The sequence below is a fragment of the Chelonia mydas genome, chromosome 3 (genome assembly GCF_015237465.2).
Source record: "Chelonia mydas isolate rCheMyd1 chromosome 3, rCheMyd1.pri.v2, whole genome shotgun sequence".
NCBI lineage: Eukaryota > Metazoa > Chordata > Testudines > Cheloniidae > Chelonia > Chelonia mydas.
The window spans coordinates 161,395,710-161,423,588 of NC_057851.1; the positions used below are offsets into that span (position 1 = coordinate 161,395,710).

Sequence of the window (27,879 nt, forward strand, 5' to 3'; positions counted from 1 at the left end):
GAGTGTTGCCAACTGTTAAGGCTCCAGTGGAAACCATGAACACTAGTAGGTGGCAGAGTAAAGTCACCCAATCCCCAGGCATTTCTGGACAAGGTAAATCACTGAGGATAAACGTGAGGCTTAGGGGCACCCTCTGCCCTTAGGGTAGCATGACAGAGAGCAGCCAGACAGAGCCCTAGGGAGCACAGGGCGTTCTTAGTTACTAGTCACCATTCCAGAGTTGCAACTAAGTCACACATTAAAATAAAGGCCTCTGAGCCTTGCAATGTGCCCAGAGCAAAGATGGCTACCAAGCTTCAGCCCTTAACTACCATGGCCTCTCTGCCCGGCTTCAGCCCTAAATCAAGATGGCCCCCAGTGGCCTACCCTTAACCAAGATGGCCGTCCGCCAGTCAAGAAACGGAGCCTGCGCCCTAAACCAAGATGGCCGCTGATCTTCGGCTCTCTGAATAGGCCAGATTCCCTTAACAAACATGGCCTCCGGGAACGGTTCCTAGCGGGGCGAGGCGGTAGAACTACGACTCCCATGGCCCAATGCGTGCCGCCCGGGTGCAAGGCCGGCCGGCTGGCGGCGATGAAAGCGTGGCGCTGTGGGAGGGGGGGCTGCAGCCGGTGCGGCTGCGGGGGCAGAGGCCGGTTAGTGTGGAAGGCGGCCGGGAGGCTGGGCCCTGGGGCGGGGGGGAAGGAGCTGGTGGCGCTCTAGGATGACCCCCCTGTGGGGGAGCGATGTAGGGGCCAGAGGAGCTCCCTGGAGCGGCTAGTGAGGCGCCCGACCTGGAGGTAAACACGGGCCGGCGGGGGGCCTAGGCCGCAGGGGCGGGGGCGCTAAGGTGGCGGGTGGGTGTTGGGGGCGGGCTGGCCCGGAGGGCTGGGCGGGAGAGGCGGGCCCAGGGAAGCGGGGAGTAATGGGAGAGGGGGCGCGCTGGCCCACTGGCATGGGCGCGCAGTGATACTCTCCCACATGGCCCGCGTTTGAGGAACTGCCATTAACAACCTCTGGTTTGAGTATCTAAATGCTTCGGTTTGTGGTGTATGTGCTTTACAACTGTGTACATAATTCCTTCTACTTCCAGATCCACTGAGTGAAAATTAAAGATTAAAACTATGGGGCGCTGTTCCATATAAGTACCTAACGGCATCCCACATAGCAACACCTCGTTTTGTTGGGGAAAGAAATGTGTATCCCAATGAAAGTAGAGCTGCAGGCTTTGAATGAGCAAATAATAGGCAGATAACTTATTTATTTAAATCAGTTGAATTTTTGGTTGAACTGTATTTAAATATATATAAGAAATGTTAAAATCATGAGTTTGGCAGAATAATTTTAGTTCACTACACATGCATCTCATCTCAGATCTCTCTCTACTTTTGATAAACAGTTGAAGGAAATTATTTGATAGTGGGACCCAGCAAAATGTTTTAGTTGTCTTAATCAACACAAAGCTGAAGTTTTTAATGTATTTTTTTCCAGTGACACAGCCTGTTGTGAAAATATCATTACATTAGGGAGACAGTATGATTTCAAGTCAATGGTGTCTCCAATTTCATGAGCAGCAAGTCGACAGTAACTTTAACTGGCCTAACTTTAATACTGCATATCTAATGCCTTTCCAAAAACTGGAAGACTGCTCATAAATGCAAGCAAATGCTTAAAACCAAACTGCAGTGGGAAATCTGAAAGCGAATGAAGATCATGTTTATATGCTGAATGCCTCCAATCCAAGTTCTAGTTAGTGGGGCAGTCAGGTCATAAAATTGAGTCAAGCACAGTTTTGCACTTCTGTTTGAAATTCACCTGTGGTTTCCCAAACAGAAAAACATTTCATGAAAAAATGTATGGCTGTAAGAGGCTTTACATTTGAACTATGAACAAAATCTAATCTGAGTGATTATAAAACAAGCATTCTAAGAACTCCTATTAGAAAGTGGTGTGAACATCACTTACATCCTAACTGCAGCATAGCATTCTATTCCATTTGTATTAATTTCTCTGTGTGAATGACCAGGAGGGCTTCTAATAAAAAGCTGCTGCTAGAAGAGGAGAAATTGGATCAACTGAGGGTCACAAGTATTCTTATCCACTAGACCAAGAGGAAGCCACGAGGCTTTTGTCTCTAGCCCTCCTTCTGACAGTTACTAGCCTTAGTACTTTTTACTTGTAAATCCTATTTATTTAATTATGAAATAATTAAATATCCCCCTGTGTCCATTTTACAGATGGAGAAACTGAGGTTTAGAAAAACTGACTTGTGTTGTGGCACTGTGGCTTAGGTTATTAGGCCTGGACTGGAAACAAGGAAATCTGGGTTCTAATTCTGATTCAGACATTGATTTTATAAGAGGATAATCTCTTTGAGCTTCAGCTTCTCCATCTGGAAAACTGAGACAATGCTATTTAACAGTTTCATTAGTAACTTTTTGTAATCAGTCATGGGTTAAGAGGGAAGGTCCTCTCGTGGTTCAGTAACTGGTTACAAGACAGAAAACAAAGGATAGGAATAAATGGTCAGTTTTCAAAATGGAGAGATGTAAATAGTGGTGTCCCCCAAGGATCTGTACTGAGACCAGTGCTGTTCTACACATTCACAAATTACCAGGAAAAAGGAATAAACAGTGAGGTGGCAAAATTTGCAGATGATATGAAATTACTCAAGATAGTTATGTCCAAAGTAGGGCTGTCAAGTGATTAAGAAGATTAACTTCTAGGCTCTAAAGTTTACATTGTTTTATTTTTTGAATACAGTTTTTTTTGTACATAATTCTACATTTGTAATTTCAACTTTCATGATAAAGAGATTGCACTACAGTACTTGTATGAGGTGAATTACAAATATTTGCACTGTAAAAATGATAAAAGAAATAGTATTTTTCAATCAAAAATAATATAATGTGAGCACTGTACACTTTGTATTCTGTGTTGCAATAGAAATCAATATATTTAAAAATGTAAAAAACCATCCAAAATATTTAATTTTAGTTGTTATTCTATTGTTTAACAGTGAAATTAATCACAATTAATTTTTTGAGTTAATCCCATGAGATAACTGTGATTAATCAACAGCCCTATTCCAAAGCATTCTGTGAAGACTTACAGAGGGATCTCACAAAACTGAGACTGGGCAACAAAATGGCAGATGAAATTAAATCTTGATAAATGCAAAGTAGCACGTCAAAAAACATAGTCTGAACTATACATACAAAATGATGGGGTCTAAATTAGCTGTTATCACTGAAGACAGAGATCTTGGAGTTGTGGATAGTTCTTTGAAAACACCTGCTCAACATACAGCAGCAGTCAAAGAAGCTAACAATGTTAGGAACAATTAGGAAAGGGATACATAATAAGATAGAAAATATCATAATGCCACTATATAAATCCATGATATGCCCACATCTTGAACACTGTGGGTAATTCTAGTCACCGCATCTCAAAAAAAATATATTAGAATTGTAGAAGGTACTGCAAAGGGCAACAAAAAATATTAAGGGTATGGAACAGCTTTCACTTGAGGAGCGATTAAAAAGATAAAGACTTTTCATCTTGGAAAAGAGGCAACTAAGAAGGAATATGATGGAGGTCTATAAAATCATGATTAGTGCAAGAACCAGAACACAAGAACCAGGGGTCACTGATTAAATTAATAGGCAGCAGGTTTAAAACAAACAAAGGAAGCACTTCTTAACACAACACAGTCATCCTGTGTTGCCAGGGGATGTTGTAAAGGCTGAAACTATAGTGGGGTTCAAAAAAGAAGTAGACAAGTGCTTGGAGGATAGGTTCGTCAATGGCTATTAGCCAAGATAGTCAGGGATGTAACCCCATGCCTCTGATTGCCAGAAGCTGGGAATGGGTGTCAGGGGATGGATCACTTGATGATCGCCTGTTCTGCCCTTTCCCTCTGAAGCACCTGCTATTGGCCACTGTTGGAAGACCGGATACCAGGCTAGATGGACCATTAGTCTGACCCAATATGGCCATTCTTATGTTCTTAAAGTGCTATGAGTGTGAAGGGTTATACAAATCAGTAGCAGAGGTGGGGCTAGAACTCAGAACTGTCTAGCTCCTATCCTTGTGCTTAACTCAGTAGACCATGTGGCTTTTGGTAAGCCTCTAGCACATTTTCAAAATTCACAAGTGTGGCTTATTGAGGGTAAGTGGATCTCTGATTCCTTGCAAATTCCCTCTATAATGGAAAAAAAATCATGCAAAATGTCCTCAAAAACTGTTGAAACTTCGTAAAATTGATCCTATTGTGCTGTAGTTGTGTATACTCAAAAATAGATAAATTGTCAGAAAATGTTTGTTCTGATCATTCTTTACCCAGCTGCAGTTGATTTCAAGTTTTTGTTTTGTTTTCAGACACCTGTGCACATATCTTGGTACAGTAAGGTAAGAGTATAATTGGCAGTTAAAAATAAGAGTGAATTATCTGTCCAAGATCATTCAAAGTGAGAAGAATAATAAACCCATTCCACTAGCCTGCAGTCTTGAATTTTTACCAAGAGAACATTTAATGGGGAAAAAAAATTAAAAATCTTTTCAAACCTCTGTATATATTAAAAAAGGAGAAGGCTCAGTCTCTCTCTTCTCTTCCCCTCCCCCCCCTTCACCCCATCCTTTTAAAATTATTATTATTAGCATGTCACCTCTTTAGGCTAAAAATTTAGTTTTAAAGAGCAACAGACCATTTAGAAAAATTAAACCTCTTTGTGGTGGTAAAGAGCCAAATATGCTATATAGGGGAAACCCACTTCTGAATATGTTCAGTGACAGCTTTTCTTTTCTACAGGAAACTTCTACACTGAAGTGTGTGGTATAAGAGCCTATATAGAATAGATGATGTCCCAGCATACTAAAATACTGTACCTACCTTCTGGGCTTTCTCATTAGTACTCCTCATACAGGTACTGAATGAAAAAGCATAATCAAATCTGAAAAAAGTTATAACATGGCTTGTTCGTCTGTTTTTTTTTTTTTTTTTTTTAATAGGCCAACTGTTTAAATTGTAACTGAAGGAAGAAGTGACAGGTTCATAAAAAGTGATTGGATCTGATAATCAGATTCTTATTCTGGGCATCCAAGCTTCTGAGTGAGTTCTAAATGGAAAATGTTATTTCCCACTATCTTCGTATAAATCAGTGTATGGGGAAGAAATATCCTATAAGAAATCACAGTCAGCAACTTAGGAAAAATTGTACCTGTGGACAGTAGTCTGCATCTTGTGTTCTGTAAGCAAACTAGTTGAATAAAGAGCAGTATGTTTTAACTAATCTGTTCTTCTGTTGTAGATCCCCCCATGCTGCCCCGTCACATGCAGAGGCTGGGCAGAGATTGGGTTGCCCACTGGGATAGCCCTCAAAGATTCTGCTGGAACAGTCGTATCTCCAATTCTGTAAGGTGGGCTGGTCGCTATTCTTGGGCACCGTATCTCAGCACTGGGGATTTTACAGTTAATTGGAGACCGCCTCACTTTTTTGGGCCTTGGAGACCGCCTCACTTTTTTGGGCCTTGGAGACCACCTCAGTACTGGAACTGGCAACCTGATAACTTCGCACACAACTCTTCTCTTCATTTCTCTAATCCTAATATGAAATCCGAGGGAGATGAACCTTCTTCAAAAAGGAGAAGACACAGTGGTCAGAATCATGTTTGCTGTCCTAATGAAGAAGAAATTAGCAGCTCTAATCAGAATGAAGCAGCCTGTCTTTCCACTCCACCAAAAAATGAAGAAGAAAATACTGCAAACACAAGAGGTAAAAAGGGTGTTTGCTATTTCTGTAGTGTTTTCTTTACATATTTAACAGGCTGTAAGTACCATTTTCTAGCGCCCTCTATATTCCACCTCTTTGCTGGCGACTATACCAAGAGGGTGTTGGTTTTTAAAAGGTATTACAAATGTCAAATACTGTACTTTATAGCTTTAAACTGTTTTGATTTTGTGCTCTCAAAAACCCGAATCTGGCAGACAGAGCTGAGCTCATGCTGCTTGAGACAGTCAGGGTGGCTCTTATTTTTTGAAGTGGCACCACCAGGTGGTCATATTTGATTTTTGCCATTTATTTTGATAAATTATAATTTCAGCAGGCCTTGCTGCAGTTTTCTTTACTTATCTGAACATGAATCAAGTGCATCTGTGCAGATTGTGCATATCTTAATGCCCAATTTCTCAACTCAAAACAATGTGGTCTATACAATTCAAATCGTATCAGGTCTAAGTGAGAATCACTGCATCAGCAATCAAATTATTTATGAACAGGGAGCCAGAATGCTTAATTATTTAGAGTCAACGTGCTTGATGCTAAGAGCACAGTGATGTCTTCTGCAGCAGCTACTCTTTCTCAGTACTTTGACTTTAACGTACTCCTCCTAAATTGTCCCCAACTGTTTGCTTAAGAGCTTTTTTTTTTTTTTTTTTTTTTACATAATCTGATTCTGGGACTTGTTTGACATTGTGAATGGCTTTTTTTTTTTTTTTTTTTAAGGGGTAAGGAAGGCAAAAGAAAAATCATCTCATTCATCCAATCTACCCTAGCCCAATTTAGTGTCTGTACTCTGACCTAGCAGCAGGAACTTCTAAGTTTTGTTGCTGCTTCTGATGCCTTGAATTTTTTTTCATACCTCCCTCCACCCAAAGAGGCAAGTCTGTTCTCTTCTCCAATGGACTCCTTTCAGATACCAGCATCTGGTGCTACTAAGAGAAATTGGTGGTAGCTATTAATGCCCAGCGGCTTCAGTCAGACTTCATAGGCTGCATTGTGCTTGGTACTATACATATTTAATTATATAAAGCAAAATAAACAATTATGCTGTATATAAAATATGTTCAGCGACACTCCCCATCTGCCCAGTTCTCAGCAAGAAATTTTAGTATGGGGTCTAGACTTTTTTTGGAGACTAAAAATATCAGACCTGTCTGGAAAACGTAGTCCTTGTCCAAATAACTTAGCCTAGAGCCCCTGTCCTGCAAGCTGCCCAACACAAGCAGGTCCTTGTGCCTGCTTGGAGCACCATTGACTTCAGTAGGGCTCTTCATAAATGTAAGAGTGCCTACATAGAGCTTCTTGCAGAATTAAGTCTTATACAGGCGGTCCTCGGACTTGCAACACAATTGGTTCCTGAAAATTGCGTTGTAAGTCGGAACTCAGAACTGCAGTTCACTCCATTGTGGGACCAAGTGTGGTAAAGTTGAAACCAGTGGTTGTAAATTGAATCAGGATGTCAATTCAGAAATGTCGTAAGTGCTGTTCATCTTAAGTCAAATGTCGTAAAGTCAAGGACTGCCTGTAAAGGCAAGTGACTTGCAATGGCTCTGGGGAAGAGGGATAAAATTACTTATCTAAAATTTAACATACATTTGCTTGTTTTGTATATGTATCAGCTATCCAGAACTGACCCTTCACCTAGACATCTTGAGTTACCTGACTTCTTGCAGGAGTCTCAGCAGTGGGATTTGAAGGACAGGATAGTGGTCTCACAGATCAGCTCAGGGAGGACATTCTGTACACAAGAATGGCATCAGAGAAGCAGACTTGGGAGAGTATCATCTGGGCCATCATTGGCGGAGCACAGGGCATAGGAAAAGATGTGATAAGAAATGAGCATCTGATTAGGGAGGAACACAGTTGTGAAGGCCCTTAAATGTGAGGATCAGAGATATAAATTTAATACGGGGGAAAAAGGAGTCGGTGGAGGGATTCAGAAAGATGACCGACAGACAAAAAGAGGAGTGATCAACGGGCAGCCCCTCCTTTAGTACCTTAGCACGTGCAACTCCTCCCCACTCCTCTGAGGATGTGGAGTCCCAGTGGTGGAGTATATTCTCTTTGGAAAGTCCTTCAGATTGCTGAGAAGATTCTGGGCGATACCTCCCTGTACTGTCTTTGAGTTTGGAATTGGCAGTTGTCGGGAGGGGGAGTCAAGGATTCAGTGAATGTCTACTTTGGCAGGGTGGTAATTTTGTCACTGTGCTTAATCACAGAAGACCACTTTAGGATTTAGAATGGACTAGCCCAAATACAATTCAATAGCAGAGATGGGACAGCCACTGGCATAAATATTTCATCGGTGCATAATTTAGGTATCTGTCCTCCAGCTTCCTTTCAAGGGAGGAAGAGGCATAATTGTCATATAGTACATTTTTGGCCTCAGGTTATGTATAAGCTTACATGAAATGGTCAAAATATACTTGTGTCTCAAGTAGTTGAATTGAATTGTTTTCATTAAAAATGGTCAGTGCTTCCCAGGGGTATACTCATCCCTGCAGGATTCCCTTGGGCCTGTTCTACACTAAAAAATTAGGTAGAAAGAAGCCGCCTTAAGTCAACCTGTTAATGTATGTGTCTACACTACCGGGTCCTTTACGCCAACCTAAGTCACCTCTAATGTCGACTTCTGTAATCCACTTCTGCAAGAGGCACAGCACTTAATTCAGGAGGTAGTGCAGACGCAGCATTGTGTAATTTGACTTAATTGGCCTCCAGGTGGTGTCCCACAATGCTCATCTGTGACCGCTCTGGAGCTCATTCTCAACTCTGCTGCACTGCAGCCAGGTATACAGGAAACAGCCCCTTCACTGCTAAAGCCTTGGGAATTTTTGATTTCCCATTTCCTGTTTGATCAGCATTGGGAGCATGCCAGTTTGAGCACAGCTGATCATGGAGACTACACACCGCAAATGTGCTCCAGCATGGTCTGCACAGGAGGTGGTGGATCTTATCGCTGTGTGGGAAGAAGAGCCTGTGCAGGCAGAGTGCCGATCCAGCAGAAGACACACTGACATATGTGCAAAGATCGCTCGTGGAATGGGGGATAAGGGCTACATGAGGGAGACACAGCAGTGCCGTGTGAAAATAAAAAGATTGCGAAGCGTACCAGAAGGCAAGGGAAGCGAACAGTTGTTCTGCTGCTGGTTCTACAACGAGTTTTATGTGATTCTCAGGGGTGACCCTACTATAGCACCCTCACAAGCAATGTGGACACCTCACAGGTGTGAGTCTAGGGACAACAATGAGGATGATATGGTGGATCAGAAAGAGGAGAAGAATGGGAGACAGGCGAGTGGTGGATCCATTTTCCCCGAGAACCAGGAAATATTTTTAACCCTGGAGCCCTGTGGGTCGCAGGGCATCATGGTAGCCGACCGTGATGCCAGAGAAGGCACCTCTGGTGAGTATACAGTTACAATCAAAGTCCAGTTTAACTTTAGCAGACACACACATTCGATGATGATGCATGTTTACTGTGAAGAAAAAGCAAGGTGCTGTGGCTCTCTGCTTACAAGAGGCCACTCCAGCTACGCAGAGAGTGGCCCCCAGAAAATACTGTTTATGTGGACTGGAATGGCCCGGGAATCCTCCATGGATATCTCTAGGAAACTTTCATGGAGGTACTCTACAATCCTTTGCAGAAGGTTTCTGGGCAGGGCAGTCTTATTTCTTCCACCATGGTAGGACACTTTCTCACCCAGCTCCTTTATTAATTCTGCTGGCAGCATTGCAGCATAAGGACGTGTCTATGCCCAGACACTTGCCGCATCTCCTTCCTTTCCACCTCTGTTACCCTCAGGAGACTGATATCATATCAGGTCACCTAGGGGAAATGTGGGGAAAGTTCTCATTAAAAGTGCTCTTACAAGAAAAAAAGGGCATATAGACCCCCCCCCCCCCCACGTTCTGGATTGCCAAACCACGCAGCCGCTAATGCACCGGCAAGTAGTTTAAAGTGGCTGAAAAGGGACTGGGGCCCCACATGAGAGATTTTGCAATTTGGGAGTGAAAACATACCCCTCCCTCTCCCCCCGCCCAGTTCGTAAACAGCTTCCTGTGGTGCTATGGGGAAGAGCCATTGTTTGACTAGCTACCTTTGTTCCCGACATGAGCCTGCCATAAACTTCATTAAAAGTGCAGTCACCCGTGACCCAGGGTGACCTACTCACCATGGCTGGAGCAGCAAAACGGCACAGTGAATAGTTACGGATTCTGATTATGTTCTGGCTTGCACCTAGTGTAATAAGGGTTTTATTTATGAAAACAACCTTGTTATGGAAACATTTTATTCATGTACAATGGCTCCTTTATTTTTTTTCTCATGACTGACCCCTGGAAACGTGTCCTTCAGCGTGTCATCAAAACCTGAAAGCATACTTTCGCTGATTAGAAGGAGAAGAAGGTGAACATGTCATCCCGCGTTCTCTGAGATAATGAACGCCTCCAGGACAGCTGAGACAGAGCTGAGAGCGTGGAGGATTTCACTATCCAAGAAGTTAGACATGAACATGGAGAGCAGGAAAGCTTCCAGTGAGGAAGAGCGTGCGGCGCAGGATGAGATGCTTCGGATTATGAAGGACGTGTTAAGGCATCTGGTTGAACTGCAGGAACAGAAGCAGGAGGGTAGAGTTCCTCTGCAGACCCTGGTGGACAGCCAGTCAGCATCGCCTGGTGCAGAATCACCCTCCCCCAAGTGTTCCATGAGGCATGGGCTAAAAGTCCATTATCCCTTTCACTTAACTCCAGGGGAGGGTACAAGGAACAGAAGGACGCCCATTCACAGACCATTGGTGGTCTGGAATGTGGTGTTATGTTACACAGTTGAAAATGTTTCTCCTGTTCCAACTTTACAACCCCTTTTCCCCAGGGTTACCTTTTTTTCTGTTCTCCCTCTTTACTTATGTTTGTTAAATACAGTAAATGGATTCGAGAAATAAATGTTCTTTATTGAGTAGAAGCAGTGGGCTTGAGCGGGGGTTGGCTTTACAGGGACAGTCATACAAGGCAGGTGAAGGTTTGGGAAAGCACAAGCAGCTCACGTTACTGTGACTCATTGTTGAAATGGCCTTTCAAAGCCTCCCGGATACACAGCACCCCTTGCTGTGCTGCTTTTATTGCCGTGGTGTCTGGCTGCTCAAAAATGGCTGCCATCCCATCTGTCTCAACTGCCCAGCCCTGCAGAAAATTTCCCCCCTTTTTTTCCCACAGATATGGAGCAGACAGTAGGCAGCTATAACCATGGGGATGTTCTCTTTGCTAAGGTCCAGCCTTGTTAGTAAACATCTCCAGTTCCCTTTCAAATGACCAAAGGCACATTCAACCACCATTCTGCACTTGCTGAGCTTATAGTTGACCCATTCCTTACTGCTGTCCAGATGGCCAGTGTATGGCTTCATGAGCCATGGGGAGCAAGGGGTAGGCTGGGTCCCCCCAGGATAACTATAGGCATCTCAACGTCCTCAATGTTCATTTTGTGGTCTGGAAAGAAAGTCCCAGATTGCAGCTTTTTGAACAGACCCAAGTTCCTAAAGATGCATGCATCATGACCCTTTCCTGACCATGCTACGTTGATGACGGTGAAGCTCCCGCTGTGATCCACCAGTGCTTGCAACACCATTGAAAAGTATCCTTTTTGGTTTATGTGCTCTTTGGCAAGGTGGTCTGGTGCCAAGATGGGGATATGCGTGCTATCTATTGCCCCACCGCAATTAGAAAACCCCATCGCTGCAAAACCATCCACTATGTCCTGCACATTTCCCAGACTCACTACCGTTCATAGCATAAGTTGATAAATAGCCCTGCACACTTGGAGCACAGCAGCTCCCACGGTTGATTTACCTACTCCAAATTGATTCCCCGCTGACTGGTAACTGTCTGGCCTTACAAGCTTCCAAATAGCAGTTGCTACTTGCTTCTCCACTGTCAGAGTAGCTCTCATTTTTGTGTTGCTGAACTGCAGGGCAGGGGAAAGCTTTGCACAAAGTTCCTGGAAGGTGGCCTTCCGCATTCGAAAGTTCTTCAGCCACTGCTCATACCTGCAAAACGATGTGGTCCCACCAGTCAGTGCTTGTTTCACGGGACCAGAAACCGCGCTCAGAGTGCAGCTGCTTTGTGACTGCGAGCAGCAACTGTGAATTGTTTTTCAATGGCTTGCAGCAGGTCTGCTTGCGGGACATTGCTATGTTCCGCGTGGCGGACCCTACTTCGGCTCTGGAAATACTGCAGGAGAAGGTGTGAGGTGTTTGAGATGCTCACAGCAAGAGTGCAGAACTGAGCAGACTCCATGCTTCTGGGGTTATGGCATACGCGTGGTGATTTTAAGGCATGAAAACCACTGGGTGGTTTGCTGTTGAGAACAGTGCATTGTGGGATGCCGACACAATGTTCCCATTCTCCCCTGTGATAAAGTTTTGGTCCCAAGAGGCATTGCATAAACTTCCCAAAACACACTGCAGCAAGCTGCACTTTGGGATAGCTAGCCACGATGCACTGCTAATGAGGACGCACTCCATCAAGACAATGAGCATGGTGTGGCCAGGCACAATTGACTTAATTAATTCAGAGGCTCAAGGTCAAATAAGATAAAGTCGACTTAATTTTGTAGTCTAGACAAGCCCTTAGATAAGAGTATCAGTTTTGCTACCTGTTTCCAGATCCTTTACTACTCTTGATACTGTATAGGAGATAATGCAGAGGCAAGATGGCATTTTCAGTGGTTCTTGTGGCTCCAAATTTAGAACCGTATGAAAGCTTTTGAGTCTCTCTAATCCCCAAACTTTTCAGGAGAGTTATAAACACCATGAGTAGCATATCTGGAAACTGGCCATAATGAGCTTCATAGGATATATCAGGTTACTCCAACTTCAGAGAAGTCTGAAATGTGGGGCATACCCAGTGGCTACCAAGTATGCAGTTTATATGAGCACAGTTTATTACTTCCGTTTCAAATGGAAGGTCTGAAATATTTCTAATCATGACAGGTACAAACTTGCCTATACATTTGTTTAAGCAAAGGGAGCTCTCAAGAGGAATCATAATTCCGTAAATACAATATGTGGCATACAAAACAAGTTGTAAGATCAATGTATGGTAATGTAAATGTATTACATGATCATTCATTTTGGTATTTAATGTTTTAACAGGCATGATCAAAAGACATTGGGAGTATTTCTGTCACCATAGTAAAAAAATGAAGATTCTTGAAGATAAGCAAACTGACCAAAACAATACAGAAGACAAGGGAAAGTTTGATTTTACTGTGATGTCCTACAATATCCTTTCACAGAATTTGTTAGAAGATAACTCTCACCTGTATAATCACTGCAGACGGCCAGTGTTAATCTGGGGTTATAGATTTCCCAACATTCTACGGGAAATCAAACACCTGGATGCAGATGTAAGTGGAAAACTAACACAGGTTTCATTGAGAACAACATAGTCAATGTGTAGCAAGAGTAGTTTTGGATTGTGTGTGATCTAGTAGATAAGATTTCTAATGGATTCAACTGTCCTTTAAGTTATCACGTCATGCTTATTAGTACTGCTGGTTCATGTTTACCAAAGTAATGTTTTCTGAGTGATCTAAACCTCAGGCAGTAGCCAGTGGTAGTGTTACTGTAATTCCCCACTACTATATTTACACATGCACTTCTGAAACTGTCCTTAATGCTTCTACGGTCAAACATAGTCTCTCATTATCCCATCATTCCTGCATTTTCATGATGTCATTTCCTGATTCTCTTCCTACCCTTTGGATGTCTTATTCAGTGAGTCATCATCCTCCTTCCCTCCCTTTCAGGGGGAGGTCCTCTCTAGGGCTCTGCTTTGGCAATCTCTTCTTCTCCTTCAGTATCTTATCTCTGGTTGATCTCATTTGCAAATTAAGGCTTTGACTACCATCTTTATACGGATGACCTGCAGATCTGCCTCTCCATGCTAGACCTCACTCCTCCATCTAAACTAAAATTTAAGCTTGTCTTTTGTGATAGCTAGACATCCATGACGAGACGTCTACTAAAAATTAATACGGCCAAAACAGAATTCATTATTTTCTTTTGAAACTAGCTTCTCTCCTGCTTCTCTGTTGGAGTGGACAGCAGTCTGTCACTCAGGCCTGTAACTTTCACTTCATCTTTGGCTCAGCCCTCTCTTTGAACCTACACATCCAGGCCATGTCCAAATCTTCCCACTTTTTCTTCCACAACTCCTCTAAGATCCAGTCTTTCCTCTCTGCCCATGCTACCAAAATTCTTATCCAAGTCCTGATCGCTTCACACTTTAACTATTGGAATTTCTTCTCTCAGTGCCTGCAACCTCATCGCTCAATTCCATTCAAAATGCTGCTGTCAAGAACACCATCTTGCTTGCAACAGCTCTCGCAAAGTCCTTCACAACCTTCTTCTGCACTGCCTGTCAGACCTTTTAATTTATCACAAGGTCAACTCCTGCCTTTCTTTCACCAGTGATGCCAGGCTTGATTGCCCGACTCTACAACAAGCACTTCCTGCTGTGCTGCCCCTTGTGAGTGGAAAAAGATCTCCATCAAAATCTAGAAAGCTGCTACCTCATCCTCCTTTAAATCTTTCTCCTTCCTTAATGTATATATGAAATGGTAACCTGTGAATGCTTAGGCTGCTGAAAAATTGTGATTGCTGCTCCCTGGTTGCTTGCTCACTGCTTTATAAAGCTCTGGCCTTCTTGTTAGCCCTGCCCCCTGACTAAGGTTCAGCCAATGAACATAGGCTTCTAGATTTCAAACCTTGTTTAGAAGCTCACAGCTTCCAACTGCCGGCCACAGCACACGGTCCTTCAAACAGACAGACGAACACAAGCTCAGCACGCACCAAGTGAGAACACAAACACACACTACAGACATCAGGAATCAAGGCTAGAAACTTATTTTTAATCGCCCAAATGTGAGATGTATAAACCTAGGCAGTGCTGTTTTAGGGAGTCTGTGGGCAGATATCTCCAGAGCCTCTGCTACTGCTTAGTGCTTGCAAGCTGATCACAAGGCTTCTCACATGAGTAAAGTTACTCAAGTGCATAAATGTTTGTCAGAGTGGGGCTTAAGTGCTGATTTGTGTCCAAGAATAGGATTAGGACGTCCCAGTCAAGCACCCAAACTTGAAAATTTAGCTCCTTGTCAACCAGGAGCTTTTTTATTTTTTGTCACTTAGTCATTTGGTAAATCTACATGATTAGACAGATCAGAATTTTGAATAAATAAAATGGGTACCAAATACTACTTACACTAAGCAGTTTTTAAATAGAGAAAGCTCTTGCATGATGGTTTTTACCTCTTTAAATAAAGTTACTAAAGCTTCAAGGAAAAAATAGATGCACTAGTTAACGAAGTGAAAGCTTTTGTTAATATGTTTGTTAATGTATTAAATTCAAATTGGAAAAACTCTTTTAGGTACTGTGTTTGCAAGAAGTACAAGAGGACCATTTTGGAATGGAGATCAAGCCAAGTTTGGAATCTTTGGGTATGATGGAACACTTTTGTCCCACGTTTCATTACATTTTCCTTTTTAATGTACCGTATATACTCATTCATAAGCCGAATTTTTTTTTGTAAAAAAGGGAAGCATCAGAGAAGGGGGTTGGCTTATGAACGGGTATAGAGAGGGAGAGGTGGGACACAGCCTCTCCCCCCAACGGAGGGGGCAAGGAGAGGCTGCACAGCCAACAGAGCCAGAAGGAAAGAGGCGGAGCCAGAGTCTCTCCGCTTCTGGCCATGCTGCTCTCCTCCCAGCCTCTGAAGCAGCTGCAGCTCCGGGATTAGCAGGCTGCGGCCGTGCCGCCCAGCCCCGCCCACCAGAGCAGGCTGTGGCCAGGCCAGAGACATCCTCCTCTGGCCCGCCCCAGCTAAGGTGGGAAGGGATGGGATGGGGAGAGTGTGTGGGGTGGTCACAGGGGTTACTCCCCTGACCCCCAGCTCCTTCCCCTCCCCCCCAAAAAAATTTCCCCACCAGTTGCTGTCCTGCCATCAGGGTAAGCAGCTGGCGCACCGGGACGCTTTGTTTACTTAGGTTTACCTCCATGCCTGTGGATGCTCGAGGTAAACAAACCATCTCAGCCCGCCAGCAGCCTATCCTGGTGGCCTGGGAGCCAAAGTTTGCTGACCCCTGAATAGTAGGGTCAGCTTATGAACGGGTCGTAAATTTTTCCATTTTTACTTATCCATCTTGTTGGGGGTCAGCTTATAAACGAACCGGCTTATGATCGGGTATATACGGTACTTATAAGAAGTAATCCATGTGGCATGAAGAGAGATGCATTTTTGATATGGCAAAAATTAGATAAATAGTTGTTACTTTAAGACCTGTTCTTGCACTCCTTATTTTGGCAAACTCATTAATGCCTGAATTTTGCCTGCATATGAAGTGCAGAACTGGGCCCAGAACTGCTTTCAAATGAATTTACTTAAGACCTGATCCTGTAAATTGCTGAGTGCCCTCAGCTTTCATTGGCTTCAGTGGGAAAGGAGGCCACTCATCACTTCACAAGAGATGCTTAAAACATGCAAGTCAGTCCCTTAAATTCTAGAGGAATGTAGATGTTGGATCTTAGAATTCTAGGTTTAACTGAAGCTACAAATCAAAACCAGTCTTGTTGATTGGTTTCTAAATTCTATATTATGTATGCTTTAGAGTTTAGTGTAACCATTTATTTAAGCTGTTCTGTGTTCCCTGAAGTGGTTAATACAGTCAAAGTATACTTTCATAAATAGTTATATTTAATTACGGTGGAAGATGTACAGCTTCAGTCATAAATAGAATTGTAGAAAATACTTACTTTTGTGACAGTTACAGCTAATGGAAAATATTATAATCCCAGAATAATGCATCCGTAATGTTGAATATAAATGTCTTGCTCTGTATGAAAAGAACTTTCAAAAAAGCTGTCATTTTTAAGCTGTGTTGGGTACAAAGCACTCTTAATATATTGAGAAGGCACTGGAAGCTTATTTTGAGACCATGCAGGTCTTACTACAGTAAAGCAAATTTCAGAAAGTTGGGTGATTTTTATATTAAGAGTAATGTTATGATAGAGTAATGTTCTTAAAGCTGTCAGACAATTATTTCTGACCTACAGAAATCTGTCAAGTACTGTTCTTAATAGGAATGTTTCACAGGTAAAGCATTATTAAGCTGCTCTGGTAGCACCCTGAATAAACTTTAAAGCATCAGTCATTTTACATTTTGACTTGTCTTTTGATGCATGAGAAGTTCCATGATGAGTATCTTAAATCATTAGTTTAGAAGTATACACACCACAGAAGATACTGAACTGGATTTATTGTTCAAATTAACTTCTCACATCCAAGTGTTTCTTTCCTTTCTGAGTTCCTTGGGTGCATGATGTGTAGCCTCAGAAATCTGGTTTTATTTTAACAAGTCACACAGACATGTCCGTAAAGGAGGTATGATATGGTTACATGTATCTTTTCTCTTTCGCAGAATGCAAAAGTGAACATTTTCCCTCCCGGAAAATAAAAACCAAATATCAGGGCCTGAAATTTGAATGTGGGTTTTTGAGCTATAAAGTTTGCCCTCTTGGGATGGCAGTATGGTGCTAGAGCGAAGCAACTCTTATTTTGAAAGATGAAGATCATGGGCCTGATGCTCACTTACACTAAGGCCCCTTTACACTGCTCAGTCAGTGTACAGAGCAGTGTAAACAGCCCTTTAGGTAAATGAGTTTCAGGCCCTATGTTAACATGTGCACTAGGAGAGTGATTTTTTCCTCTTAGCAGCCATTAAAGCAAAAGGGGATTTATTGGTAGGAATATGTATTGGGAGGCATATTTTTAGTAAGTCATTTATAAAGACAATTTTCTCTTTACATATGTATTTAATTATGCAAAACAGCTTCCATTATAATCCCCCCCATTTTCAGTTGCTTATGTTCTTTTTTTATAATTAGTTTTCAGACAGAGACCAAACATGGCACATTTCAGCCCAAAAGGTGAAGATCTCAAAGTTAGGAACATTTGAAAATGGGTACAGTGGAAACATTTTGCAGCCTTAACTATAGCAGGCTCAGGTATTGACTACTATATGGAAAAACAATAGCATGAGCTATGTTCTTGTTTTGGTTTTTTTCGTTAGTGATTCACATTTCTTTCGTACAGGTTATCATTGTGAATATAAAATGAGGACAGGAAGGAAACCTGATGGCTGTGCTATTTGCTTCAAAATTTCCAAATTTAATCTTATCTCTTCAAATCCAGTGGAATTTTTCCGCCATGATATTCCACTCTTGGACAGAGACAATGTTGGACTAGTGTTGCTTCTGCAGCCCAGATTTCACTGTAAAGCTACTTCTGCAGTCTGTATAGCCAACACACATCTGCTGTATAATCCAAGGCGAGGGGACATTAAACTGACCCAACTGGCAATGTTACTGGCAGAGATTGCCAGCGTTGCCCATCGGAAAGATGGTAGATTCTGTCCTATTATCATTTGTGGTGACTTCAACTCTGTTCCTGGTTCTCCACTGTACAGTTTTATAAAGGAAGGAAAGCTGAATTATGAAGGACTACCTATAGGAAAGGTAGGTGTTCTTTTCATCTCAGTAAGAATTAATGCTCGTGGGAAAGGAATATTTTATGGAGTGACACTGGCCACCTGTCACGGTGTGCACCACTCACTGCTTATCTGGTGCCTCCTCCTGATCAGTTGTGGGATTAGCTCTTGAATTCAGCGCCCCTTCTCATGGTTACATACCATCACACACACCCTCTCTCTCTCAAGTCTGCAGCACCTCTCGTCCCAGGAACCGCAGTGTCTTCATGATGCAGCCCTCCGGCTAGGTCACTCAGCGTTCCTCCTTTCAGGATACAGTCCTTCAATTCTCTGTCACCACCACCGTAACCCAGACAGTCTTCCTTTCTATGCCACAGTCTCTGCCATGTCCTCAGTGGCTAGTAGGGGAACCCAAGCTCATTCACTACTCCAGGGACCCTATGCCCAGCAGTTCTGGGCTTTCCTCTCCCAGCCCTCACTGTTCCTTCCCTGGACTGCTTCCTACAATTCCTGATTCCCCTTCTTGCCCTGGGTATAACAGCTCCAAACCCTCATCCCTTTTCCCAGCAGCAGCCCCTGTCTGTTGCAAGCTTCCTGGCTTTGAACCTGCTTGCAATCAATTCCTTACTCCCTGGCTTTCCTTCCAGGTGTAGCCTGTAGAGTTAATAGGCCTACCTGACCACCTTAACCCTTTCCAGTTCTGTGTGGAGTTGAGTTGCCATTAGAAGCCCAATTTTGATCTCCACTCTAAAATCTACAAACAGAGGAAAGTCTGTGACAGAATTGCTATGCTAGGTCTGAGGCTGACTCAGTGTTTTGTTTCAGAAGTGCAATGGCCAAGCTGGTACCCAATCCCCAGTGTTGGGAGCCATCTATGCCATTGGGCTTCACCAGTTGGTTAGTTTAATTCCTGCTTCATTTGGGTGCTGTTAAATCCCATTTGGTGGTTTTAAACTCGGGCAGTGGTGGGCAGTATGAGCCTTGGGGACCTGTTGTTCACACCCAGTCTCTGCTAGTGCTTGGATTTTTATAGGACTAAAATTGTAACTGCTGTGTCTGCCAAGCCTGTGAGGCCTTTGTTTTGGTACCAGCACCTAGCTTTCACTTCAGTGAATCTCTAACATTTTCAAACATATAAACAATTGTTCTTGAAAGTGGTATATGTACAGTTTTGTATCTGGACCGTACCTCTGGCTTAATTTAGGTCTTGTCTTCAAGTACACCACCGTTGTAGTGCTTTAGTGAAGACTCTCCTATGCCAACGGAAGAGCTTCTCCCATTGACGTAGTTAATCCACCTCCCCAAAAAGCGGGAACTATGTCGGTGGGAGAAGCTCTCCCACTGACATAGTGCTGTCTGCATCGGAGATAAGTCCGTAAAACTGTCACTTGGGTGTGGATTTTTTACACCCCTGAGTGACGTAGTTATACTGATATAGGTCCGTAGTGTAGATCTGGCCCGTTTTTCTGGGAACGCTTTAAATGCCAAGTCTAGCACTTGGCAAGTGTTCCTTTTCTTTTGTAAAGGGTACTTTTCCCCAAAAAATAATTTATTTAAGTATTAAGGTATTCCTTTTACAACTGGCAATACAATAGGGCCTAAGTTATTAGTCAAAATAAGACCAAGCTTCCCTTTTCATTAACTTAGCTTAAATGTCCATAAAACATGTTCTACTGACAGAGTAAAATACTGTTCCACCTTACACCATTATTAGTTTTGATTTAAGTGTCCCAGGTTTTTGTGTGGGAGGAGACTTAATCACGGACCATCTGAACCTTTTCAAAAGGATTATTCTCACAATATGGATGAGCCGGGGCTGTATTGATTAGTGTAAGTGTAAAGTCAAAGTTATGATTGCTAGGTGACCAAAGTAGAAGCCATGTTTGAGTGTGGCACCACATTCTAAGATATTTTATGTGAGTTTAGTGTGAACATAACATTCGACATATCACCAATAGCTATTTAATTTGAAGTGACTAAAGCATCTACACTAGGGAAATGTGAATTTTCCATTATTGGTGTTAACTGCCCATCATCTGCCAACCCCATTTTCAGCCCCCTTTTGATTTTCTCCCAGAAGAATAAATGCCCCACTGTTAAAAGCAATGTCAGCAGTCAGTGAACTGTTTACACTAGAGCAGTGGTTCTCAAACTTTTGTACTGGTGACCCCTTTCACATAGAAAGCCTCTGAGTGCGAACCCCCCGCCCCTTATATATTTTAACGTGTTTTTAATCTTTTTAACACCATTATAAATGCTGGAGGCAAAGCAGGGTTTGGGGTGGAGGCTGACAGCTCGTGACCCCCTATGTAATAACCTCCCGACCCCCTGAGGGGTCCCGACCCCCGGTTTGAGAACCCCTGCACTAAAGCTTCTAGTGTCGCTAACAAGAGGTCTTGGTATTCTCTCAGCTTAGTCTCGCAAGAACTATTTTACAAAATAGGGTTGTTGTAAAGATGTTGATAAGCAAGAGCAAGCAGAGAAATTGCATATAAAGAATATCGTGGTTTAGCAGAGAAAGCTTTGAAGAGCTGCTACAAAAGGCATGTTTAAGGCATGTATAGAAGAGTGGACTCACTGTAAGTATGCCCCCTCATGGCTGGGTGTGGCTTAACAGCTTTGCCTTCTCTAGCATCCCCTGTTAATGGTTATTCCGGTCCTTTAGTGGTCTTCCTCTTCTCACATTTTGGCCCTGCAGGCAGGTCAAATTTTAGTTCCATGCTCCTTTCATGGTAAAAAAAGACCCACAAACAGTCTAACAAATCAATCCAAGGTCTCTGGCCCCTGACTCAGGGTCCATTTGGCCCTTACCCCCATCTCTCCAGGCTCTGAATTGCCCTAATCCCCTTACTTCAGGGGGCTTCACACCACTTTCCCAGTGGGTGGTATGGGAATGCAGAGCCACTCTCTATGCTGGGTTCCAGTCCAGAGAACCTAGGACGAGCAGCCAAGGTCTGCTCTGTCAGACTCTTTGCCACTGCTTCTCTGGACTCCTTTGTGTCACTAGTCTTTCCTCAAGCCTTTTTCTCCAGCCCCTTCCTGGGCCTTTTGTAAGGGCCAACACCTTCCAGAAGGTCTCCCTAGAGGTCGGGTTCGTACCCCTGGTCACGGTCAGCCAGAGGAGCTTGCTCCAGACTTGTCTTCCAGATATCTCCCACTTTGTAGTGCCCCGAGTGTGACAGCAGAGTTCTTGCCTTTCTCCCTGGAGCCCCTCAAGGTCCAGTCCAAATGCCCCTTAAGATTTACTTATCACAGCCTCTTGGACTTAACTGCCTCTGGTTTCCTTCTGGCTCAAGACAAGCTGCCCCTGGCCCCAGGCTTCACTGTCCCAGGCCTCCCAATCTTCCTTCTGGCTTGAGGCCTTCCAGTTTTGGCTCTAGGCTTCAGGCCTCCCAGACTTCTCAGCCTTTAGCCCAAGAGAGGAAATACCCTCTACGTCTCACCTGGGTATCCTCCGTTGCCTTCCTTCTACTGCCCTCTGCTCCTTCCTTTCTGAAGATCCAGCTCCTCTCAGGTTGAGTTTGATCACCAATTATACCCTATGGCTTAATTGGGCTTAACCGCCCACTGTTTACCCTGCGTTCATACACTACATCACAGCATGGATAAGAAAAGTGAACTTTTTAGCAGTATGTCTTTTTTGTTAATTGGATCACAGTTGACTTTAAAAAAATAGTTTTTTAAATTAAAATTTTGCACAGGTATCTTGTGAACTAAATCAGATTCTGTTTGAAACAACCGTATATCTTTTTTTAGGTGTCTGGGCAAGAGCAGTTTCCTAGGGGACAAAGAATCTTAACTATTCCAATTTGGCCCCCAAGTCTAGGCATTTCACAGAGTTGTGTGTATGAGGTACAACAGCAGCGACAAGAAGAAAACACAGGTCAGTTTCTGAACAGGTAAACTTAGTGGTTCTATGAAAACATCACCCAGATTTACTGTTGAAGACCAGATATTTTTCCATTTAAAAAAATGGGACCCAGTCTTGCAAACATGAGCTCAGTGGGACTACTCAGGGATAAAGTTTTTCACCATCCTAGGCATTTTCAGGCTTAGGCCTTAGAAAAATTAATTCCTTTGAGATTAACATGCAGTAGGTGACTAGAAATATTAGAACCATTGTTGTGGGCTATTTTTAAAACCTTCCATCTAAGTCTACTTTTTGTCTTTATGTTCAAGGTTAAACATACGTTCAGCTCATCTGAATTGCTCTGTAATTTGAAAGGGTATGTTTCTAGGTAAAGTTTTCTGGAAAGGCACAGATTGGTTTGAAGGGGCTCTAATGAAACTGGGCAATTCAATCCAGTTTTTATTTATTTGATCTTTCCCATCAAAAGAAAAATAAATAGCATTTGAAGATGTTGTCCTAGGCTACCTTTCCTATAGTTTTTCTCCAATGGTCTTAATGATCTCATTTAAAACATAGATAAGAAATTCTCTTTATTTTTGTAGGTGGAGAGAAAAAAGAATCGAAACTGGAGCACACAGAAGAGATCATAATAGCAGCTGAAAAGTAAGTCCTGGAAAACCTGAGAAGGCTGTTTGTTGGCTCCTATTTTAAAAAAAAAAAAAAAAAAAAAAAAAAGCAACACCAAAACCTTGAGCATATCTGGTATGGTTTCAAATTAGATAACTGATAAAACTGTACGTGGTCTTTTAATTGGGTTTTGTATCTGCCGGTGTAGGTTGTTAAAATATACGTATTTACATGTCTTTATTTACATGCACATTATCTAATAAAACACACCCACAACAAAAAAGACATTTTCAAAAGTAGACATCACCACACCTAAACCCTCATCTTCTCAAGTAAAAGTCTCAGAAATGGAGTCAGTGCCATTTTCAGAGTTAATGTAATGTTTCCTCTGACATTTCACAACTGTGTTCTGGTGAGTTAGTTCCTGCACCCTTGAATTATCAGAGCAGTTAGAGGATGTGAATAAAAACAAACTAAAATTAAATTGTATGTTTTATCATTCTTATACTGGTGATCTTACTTTCAGCAACTACACTAGTTCAAAAGCATGGCTACCTATTGTTTTCAAAAATAGTAATTGGAGAATAGAACCCAGAAAAATTTGGATTAGGATAACTATGCGAAGGGCAAAAAATCATCTTTCATTTAAAAGTGAAAGAAAAGGTAACCACAGATGGGAAAGGATTAGAATTATGTATTGTAAAGGACCATTTCTATATGGGGCAACTGATGCATGTTATTCCAAACTAAGGAGCTGAGGTTAAGGAAATATCAAGACTGGCTACTGGGCAAGATCCATCTCTCCTCATTAAGCAATACTTTTGACATCTGTTTACTTTTGGATATAACCAGCACTCTTTGGTTTATAGTGATGTAGCAAAGCCATAGAATTTGGGGCCAGCTGCAGAAATCTGTTTATAAGTGGCAGCAGTATCAAGCTGCTTAAATTCTCATATTTCCTCCCATTTTGATCATTTTGGAGATGCTGGTTTATAAATGTTAATAAGTATCCTTACTGGGAAACAAAGAACTGTGGTAATGAAGAGGAGATAGATCAAACTGGATAGAACAGGAAGAAGTTTAATTATTTTAAGAACTCTTCTCCCCAAGAATTTCATATTGGACAGGCATGGAGACAGGTACTTCCTTTCTCTTTTTAGACTCATAACTAAGTTTTAAAAAGAAAAAGCCTAAAAGCATTTAAAGATTTAATGTGAAGACTCCTAGTTAGACCCAAAAGTTTACTTAAAAATCAAGAGGGTGGCTTCCAGTTTAGACTGGCATGGAGGGACATGTGGTTGGTGTCAAGAGGAAGGAAGAATACAGTAATTACATGGGTGGAAGAGCTAATCAAGATGAAGCACTTATCCGAAGGTCTGGCCTACATTACAAATTTAGGTTGACTTAACTACATCATTCAGGCCTGTGAAAAATTTCACTCCCTGTGCAATGTAATTAAGCCATCCTCAGTCATGGTCGATGGAGTAATTCTTTCATCAATTAGCTACTGCCTCTTGCTGAGATGGATTTACTACAGTAATGGAATAACCCCTTCCATCTACACTAGAGCCATACAGCTGTGCTGCTGTGGCATTTCTCGTGTAGACTGACCCTAAATCTCTTTGAAAGTCAATGGGACAGGATCCTAAGTGTTAAATCACTTGAAAATTGGACTTAGGGCATGCCTACATTACCACTTATGTCGGCAGACTTATGTCACTCAGGGGTGTGAAAAAACAGACCCCTGCTCGACATGTTTTTTTACTGGCAAAAGCACTTGTGTGCACAGCGCTATGTCAGCGGGAGACCTCTCTCCTGTTGGCATAGAGTGGCTACATGAGCAATCTTATAGAGGTGCAACTGTGCCACCCACCATAAGTTCGCTAGTGTAGACATGGCCTTAGACTCCTTTTGAAAATTGTACCTTAGGTCCTTGCTCCAAGAAGTTAACAAGATGCAAAACATGAGAATGTTACATTCGGAGGGTGTTAAAAATAGACTCTGTTTATGCAGCTTATTTGTTTTGCCATAATAACTAAATAAGTGTGTTTTATTAATGACTAAGTCTTTTACTTAGTAGCGATAATGAAGTAAAATACTTCTGTGTAATTCTGTTTAGGTTTCCTTCAAAATTACAACACCACTTTAGATTATCTTCGGTCTATTCTCATTACTTACCTGAAAGTGGGATTCCAGAAGTAACAACTTGTCATTCCAGAAGTGCTGTCACTGTGGATTACATTTTCTATTCTGCAGCAAAGGATGATAGTGCTGCTCAGCCAGGTAAAGAAGCTGAATTGAAGCACTGAAGTTCTCTTAAGGAATATCTCCCTGCTGAATGATAAACTTCAGAACCTAGCCTAAAAGGAGGCATATTGGTAAATTTCACAGATCTCAAGTACACAAGATGCTAACCTCAGTGATTTACAAGTGCCCAAACATTTTGAACATGTGAACTGTTCCCTCACAGATTAATGCTACAGTCTTATCTCTTCCTGTCCTTTATTTTCTCCCTTACTGATTGATGTTAGCCTGTTGCTTGCTGGGATCATTGTAGTATGTAGGGGACATCCTCTGTAGAACACTGCAGAGGCCTGCATGGTTTCTTTTACTAAAAACTTTGACGCTTATGTGGTCGTCATTGTCTCCTTGACTATAAGATTCAAGGAGTTGAGACTCCTGACGAGCATTAATTAAAGAAGTGAACACCAAGGTAATATCACTGTCATTCAGTAGCCTATGTGAGCTTAGTGACTAGACCAGTGACATGATTGGTTCACATTTTCACGAATATGATGAACAGAGATTTCAGATGCGTTAGAGAGATATATGACCTCTTCTGCATGAGTGCTCATATTTAAAATTACCTTGGAGCAGCATTAGTGTTTTGTCTCAAACCTATGTGGTTTTGAGATCTCTTGGTATGGGGTGAAAAATCACACTGAAGCAGCGCATTTGTGTGTGTGTACCTGTGCCACAATTTTGTGGTTGTAGTTGCAGCTAAAACTCACCAGATGGTGCAAGGAAGATATAACGCATCTGAGTGGGTACCCTTTCTTGGCTTTTAAATGTTACCAACGAAGCAATGTACCACTTACCGTATTTGTGGTCTTGTTGTGGGTTCCCTGAGAGACACATTTCCATGTTTTACAATTGGCCATCTGCTTTGCTTCATCCTACATCATCATACAGGATAATGAGCCTTTTATATTGCTTCAAATCCTTTGTTTCACAAAACCATTATACAGTGCAGCCTGGCCAGCTGAATCATTCTAGGGATAAATCCCAGAACAGGGAGACCTGGGTTCCATTCCTACCTTAAGCACAGTCTTCTAGTGTGGCCTTTTCAAATTGCTTAACCATCTGTGCCTCAGTTTTCTATACACTACCAAATGTAAAAGGAAAAACGCAAGAAAATTAATCTAGCTTCAAGGACTTGGTTTTGCAATGTGCTGAAAACTTCTGCAAGGTGCCATGTGTCCTCAACTGCCCCTGACTTCAGTGTGAGTTAAGGTTGCTCAGCACCTTGCAAGACTGAGCCCTAAACACCTAGAATGCCCTAATTGCATGCCCTAATTAAGGTTGTATTCAGTTTTACTCTGAAAACGGGAGTTCAGGCTCTTTGTTTTATATGAAAAAGTGTATCTGCCCCAAACTTTCAGCATATAATCTGAGTAAAACTTGAATTTTCTGAGTAGTTCCAAGAAAATCGATTAGTTAGTTTCCAAGTGCTAATAAATTTTAAAAATTGCCGAATAAAGAGTTTGTGTTCTAAGTCTAGTAAGGTTTTGGACCTCATCTTATAACCCACAGGTACGTTTGGGGGCGGAGGGGTCTCTGGAGCTAGGTCAATTTGTTAATTAACCCCAAAAAATGGGTTTTACTGCATAGCTGTTGGTTTATTGTATGCTTAGTTGTGGGAAATCAGTTTGAGACCCAGCTTTTGGTTCAGTGTAGCCCAGGAGTTCTGTGGTACTGTTCAGACAGTTCAGGAGCGCTCCTGAACCAGCTGAATAGTTTTATCCATGAAGATCCAGATCTTTGCCACAGCAACTGTAGCTTTGAAGACCAGGATGTGTGCAAAAAGTTCCGCTGGGTCAGGATCTGTGCTGAAGCCGTATTCCTGAGCTGGCTGAACAGGTTCACAGTGACTAGGCTTGTCTTCAGTGCAGTAACAGTTGCTGGCTTGTTAGAGCTCTGCAAAGCTGCTTGAAGAGTGAAGTTCCTGAACCAGCTGAGTAGTTTCATGGAGACCAAAAGTAGCTGCTGGCTTGTTGAAGACCAGGGGTTCTGTGAAGCTGTCCAGCTTTTCATGAACAAAGCAACAGCTACTGTGTCGAAGGTTTTGTTTTTTATGTATAGAATGAGCTTAACTCTCACACAACACAGTGGATATTATCAGCTGTGAAGTGATCTGTGCAAATTTGTGTATAGCATCATTGTTACCAAAGCGTTGTATTAAGACCTCACAAGTCACTCCTCCCAGGTTGGAGTCCTCCTTCCATGTATAAGGCAGGTGTGGGTGTGTATGATTTGACTCACAACGGTGTGTTTTCTGCACATACTTTTCTTCTTTTCTTTTTATGTAGGAGCCGAAGATACTTTTGATGGAGGTCTGAAGCTTCTTGGTAGATTATCACTTTTAACAGAGCAAGATCTGTGGACAGTTAATGGTCTTCCCAATGAACATAACTCTTCTGATCACCTGTCTTTACTAGCTCAGTTCAGGCTTATTGAACAATAATTCCCAAATTATTTTTATATCTGCACTTTCCTTCACCGTCTCTTCTTCCTATAATTTTTTTAATTAAACGATTGTCAGACTGGTTAAAGTTAAGTTCGCCTGGATGCTGAATTTTTAGTGTTGTGTAAAGTAGAGTTTTTAAAGAGATTTCTTTGTAAAGTTGCTTAAATTACTTTGTGGAGTCATTAAGACAAAAAAGTTTACATTAGCTTCCTCTTTTTGATAATGGAAAATGTCTGTGCCATAATCTGAAAATGGCATTGTTTTTAAAAAAGATAATGTTTTTATTGTAAATCATAGTAAAATGGGTGATGGTTCTTAAGTACAGTGTACATCTCTCAATCCTTCAAGCAAAAGAT

At 42.2% G+C, this 27,879-nt stretch overlaps 1 protein-coding gene across 4 annotated transcripts; it reads left to right on the forward strand.

The window, feature by feature from the left end:
* The first annotated feature begins 394 nt into the window (after positions 1–394).
* ANGEL2 (angel homolog 2) lies at positions 395–27,842 on the forward strand. 4 transcript variants are annotated; one of them, XM_037895733.2, is made up of 11 exons: positions 557–780; positions 4,361–4,390; positions 4,791–4,905; positions 5,290–5,754; positions 12,909–13,162; positions 15,185–15,254; positions 17,906–18,327; positions 22,056–22,182; positions 22,752–22,812; positions 24,896–25,059; positions 27,366–27,842. In XM_037895733.2, the coding sequence occupies exons 4-11, from the start codon at positions 5,298–5,300 to the stop codon at positions 27,518–27,520; spliced, it is 1,710 nt and encodes a 569-aa protein (XP_037751661.1). In that variant the 5' UTR covers positions 557–780; positions 4,361–4,390; positions 4,791–4,905; positions 5,290–5,297; the 3' UTR covers positions 27,521–27,842. The 4 variants fall into 4 exon arrangements, with proteins under 4 accessions (XP_037751660.1, XP_037751662.1, XP_037751661.1 ...); XM_037895732.2 differs by lacking the exon at positions 4,791–4,905 and having other exon boundaries at positions 395–780; XM_037895734.2 differs by lacking the exons at positions 4,361–4,390; positions 4,791–4,905 and having other exon boundaries at positions 544–780.
* Positions 27,843–27,879: the final 37 nt, after the last annotated feature.

What these genes read in the sequence shown, in the direction of transcription:
- ANGEL2 (XM_043543670.1), top strand. Translation starts at nt 575, where the DNA reads ATGAAAGCGTGGCGCTGTGGGAGGGGGGGCTGCAGCCGGTGCGGCTGC. An exon ending in CTGCGGGGGCAGAGGCCGGT is followed by an intron (nt 639 to 5,292) that starts TAGTGTGGAAGG and finishes CTGTTGTAGATC; the next exon opens with CCCCCATGCTGCCCCGTCAC. An exon ending in GCCAAGTTTGGAATCTTTGG is followed by an intron (nt 15,255 to 17,905) that starts GTATGATGGAAC and finishes TCTTTCGTACAG; the next exon opens with GTTATCATTGTGAATATAAA.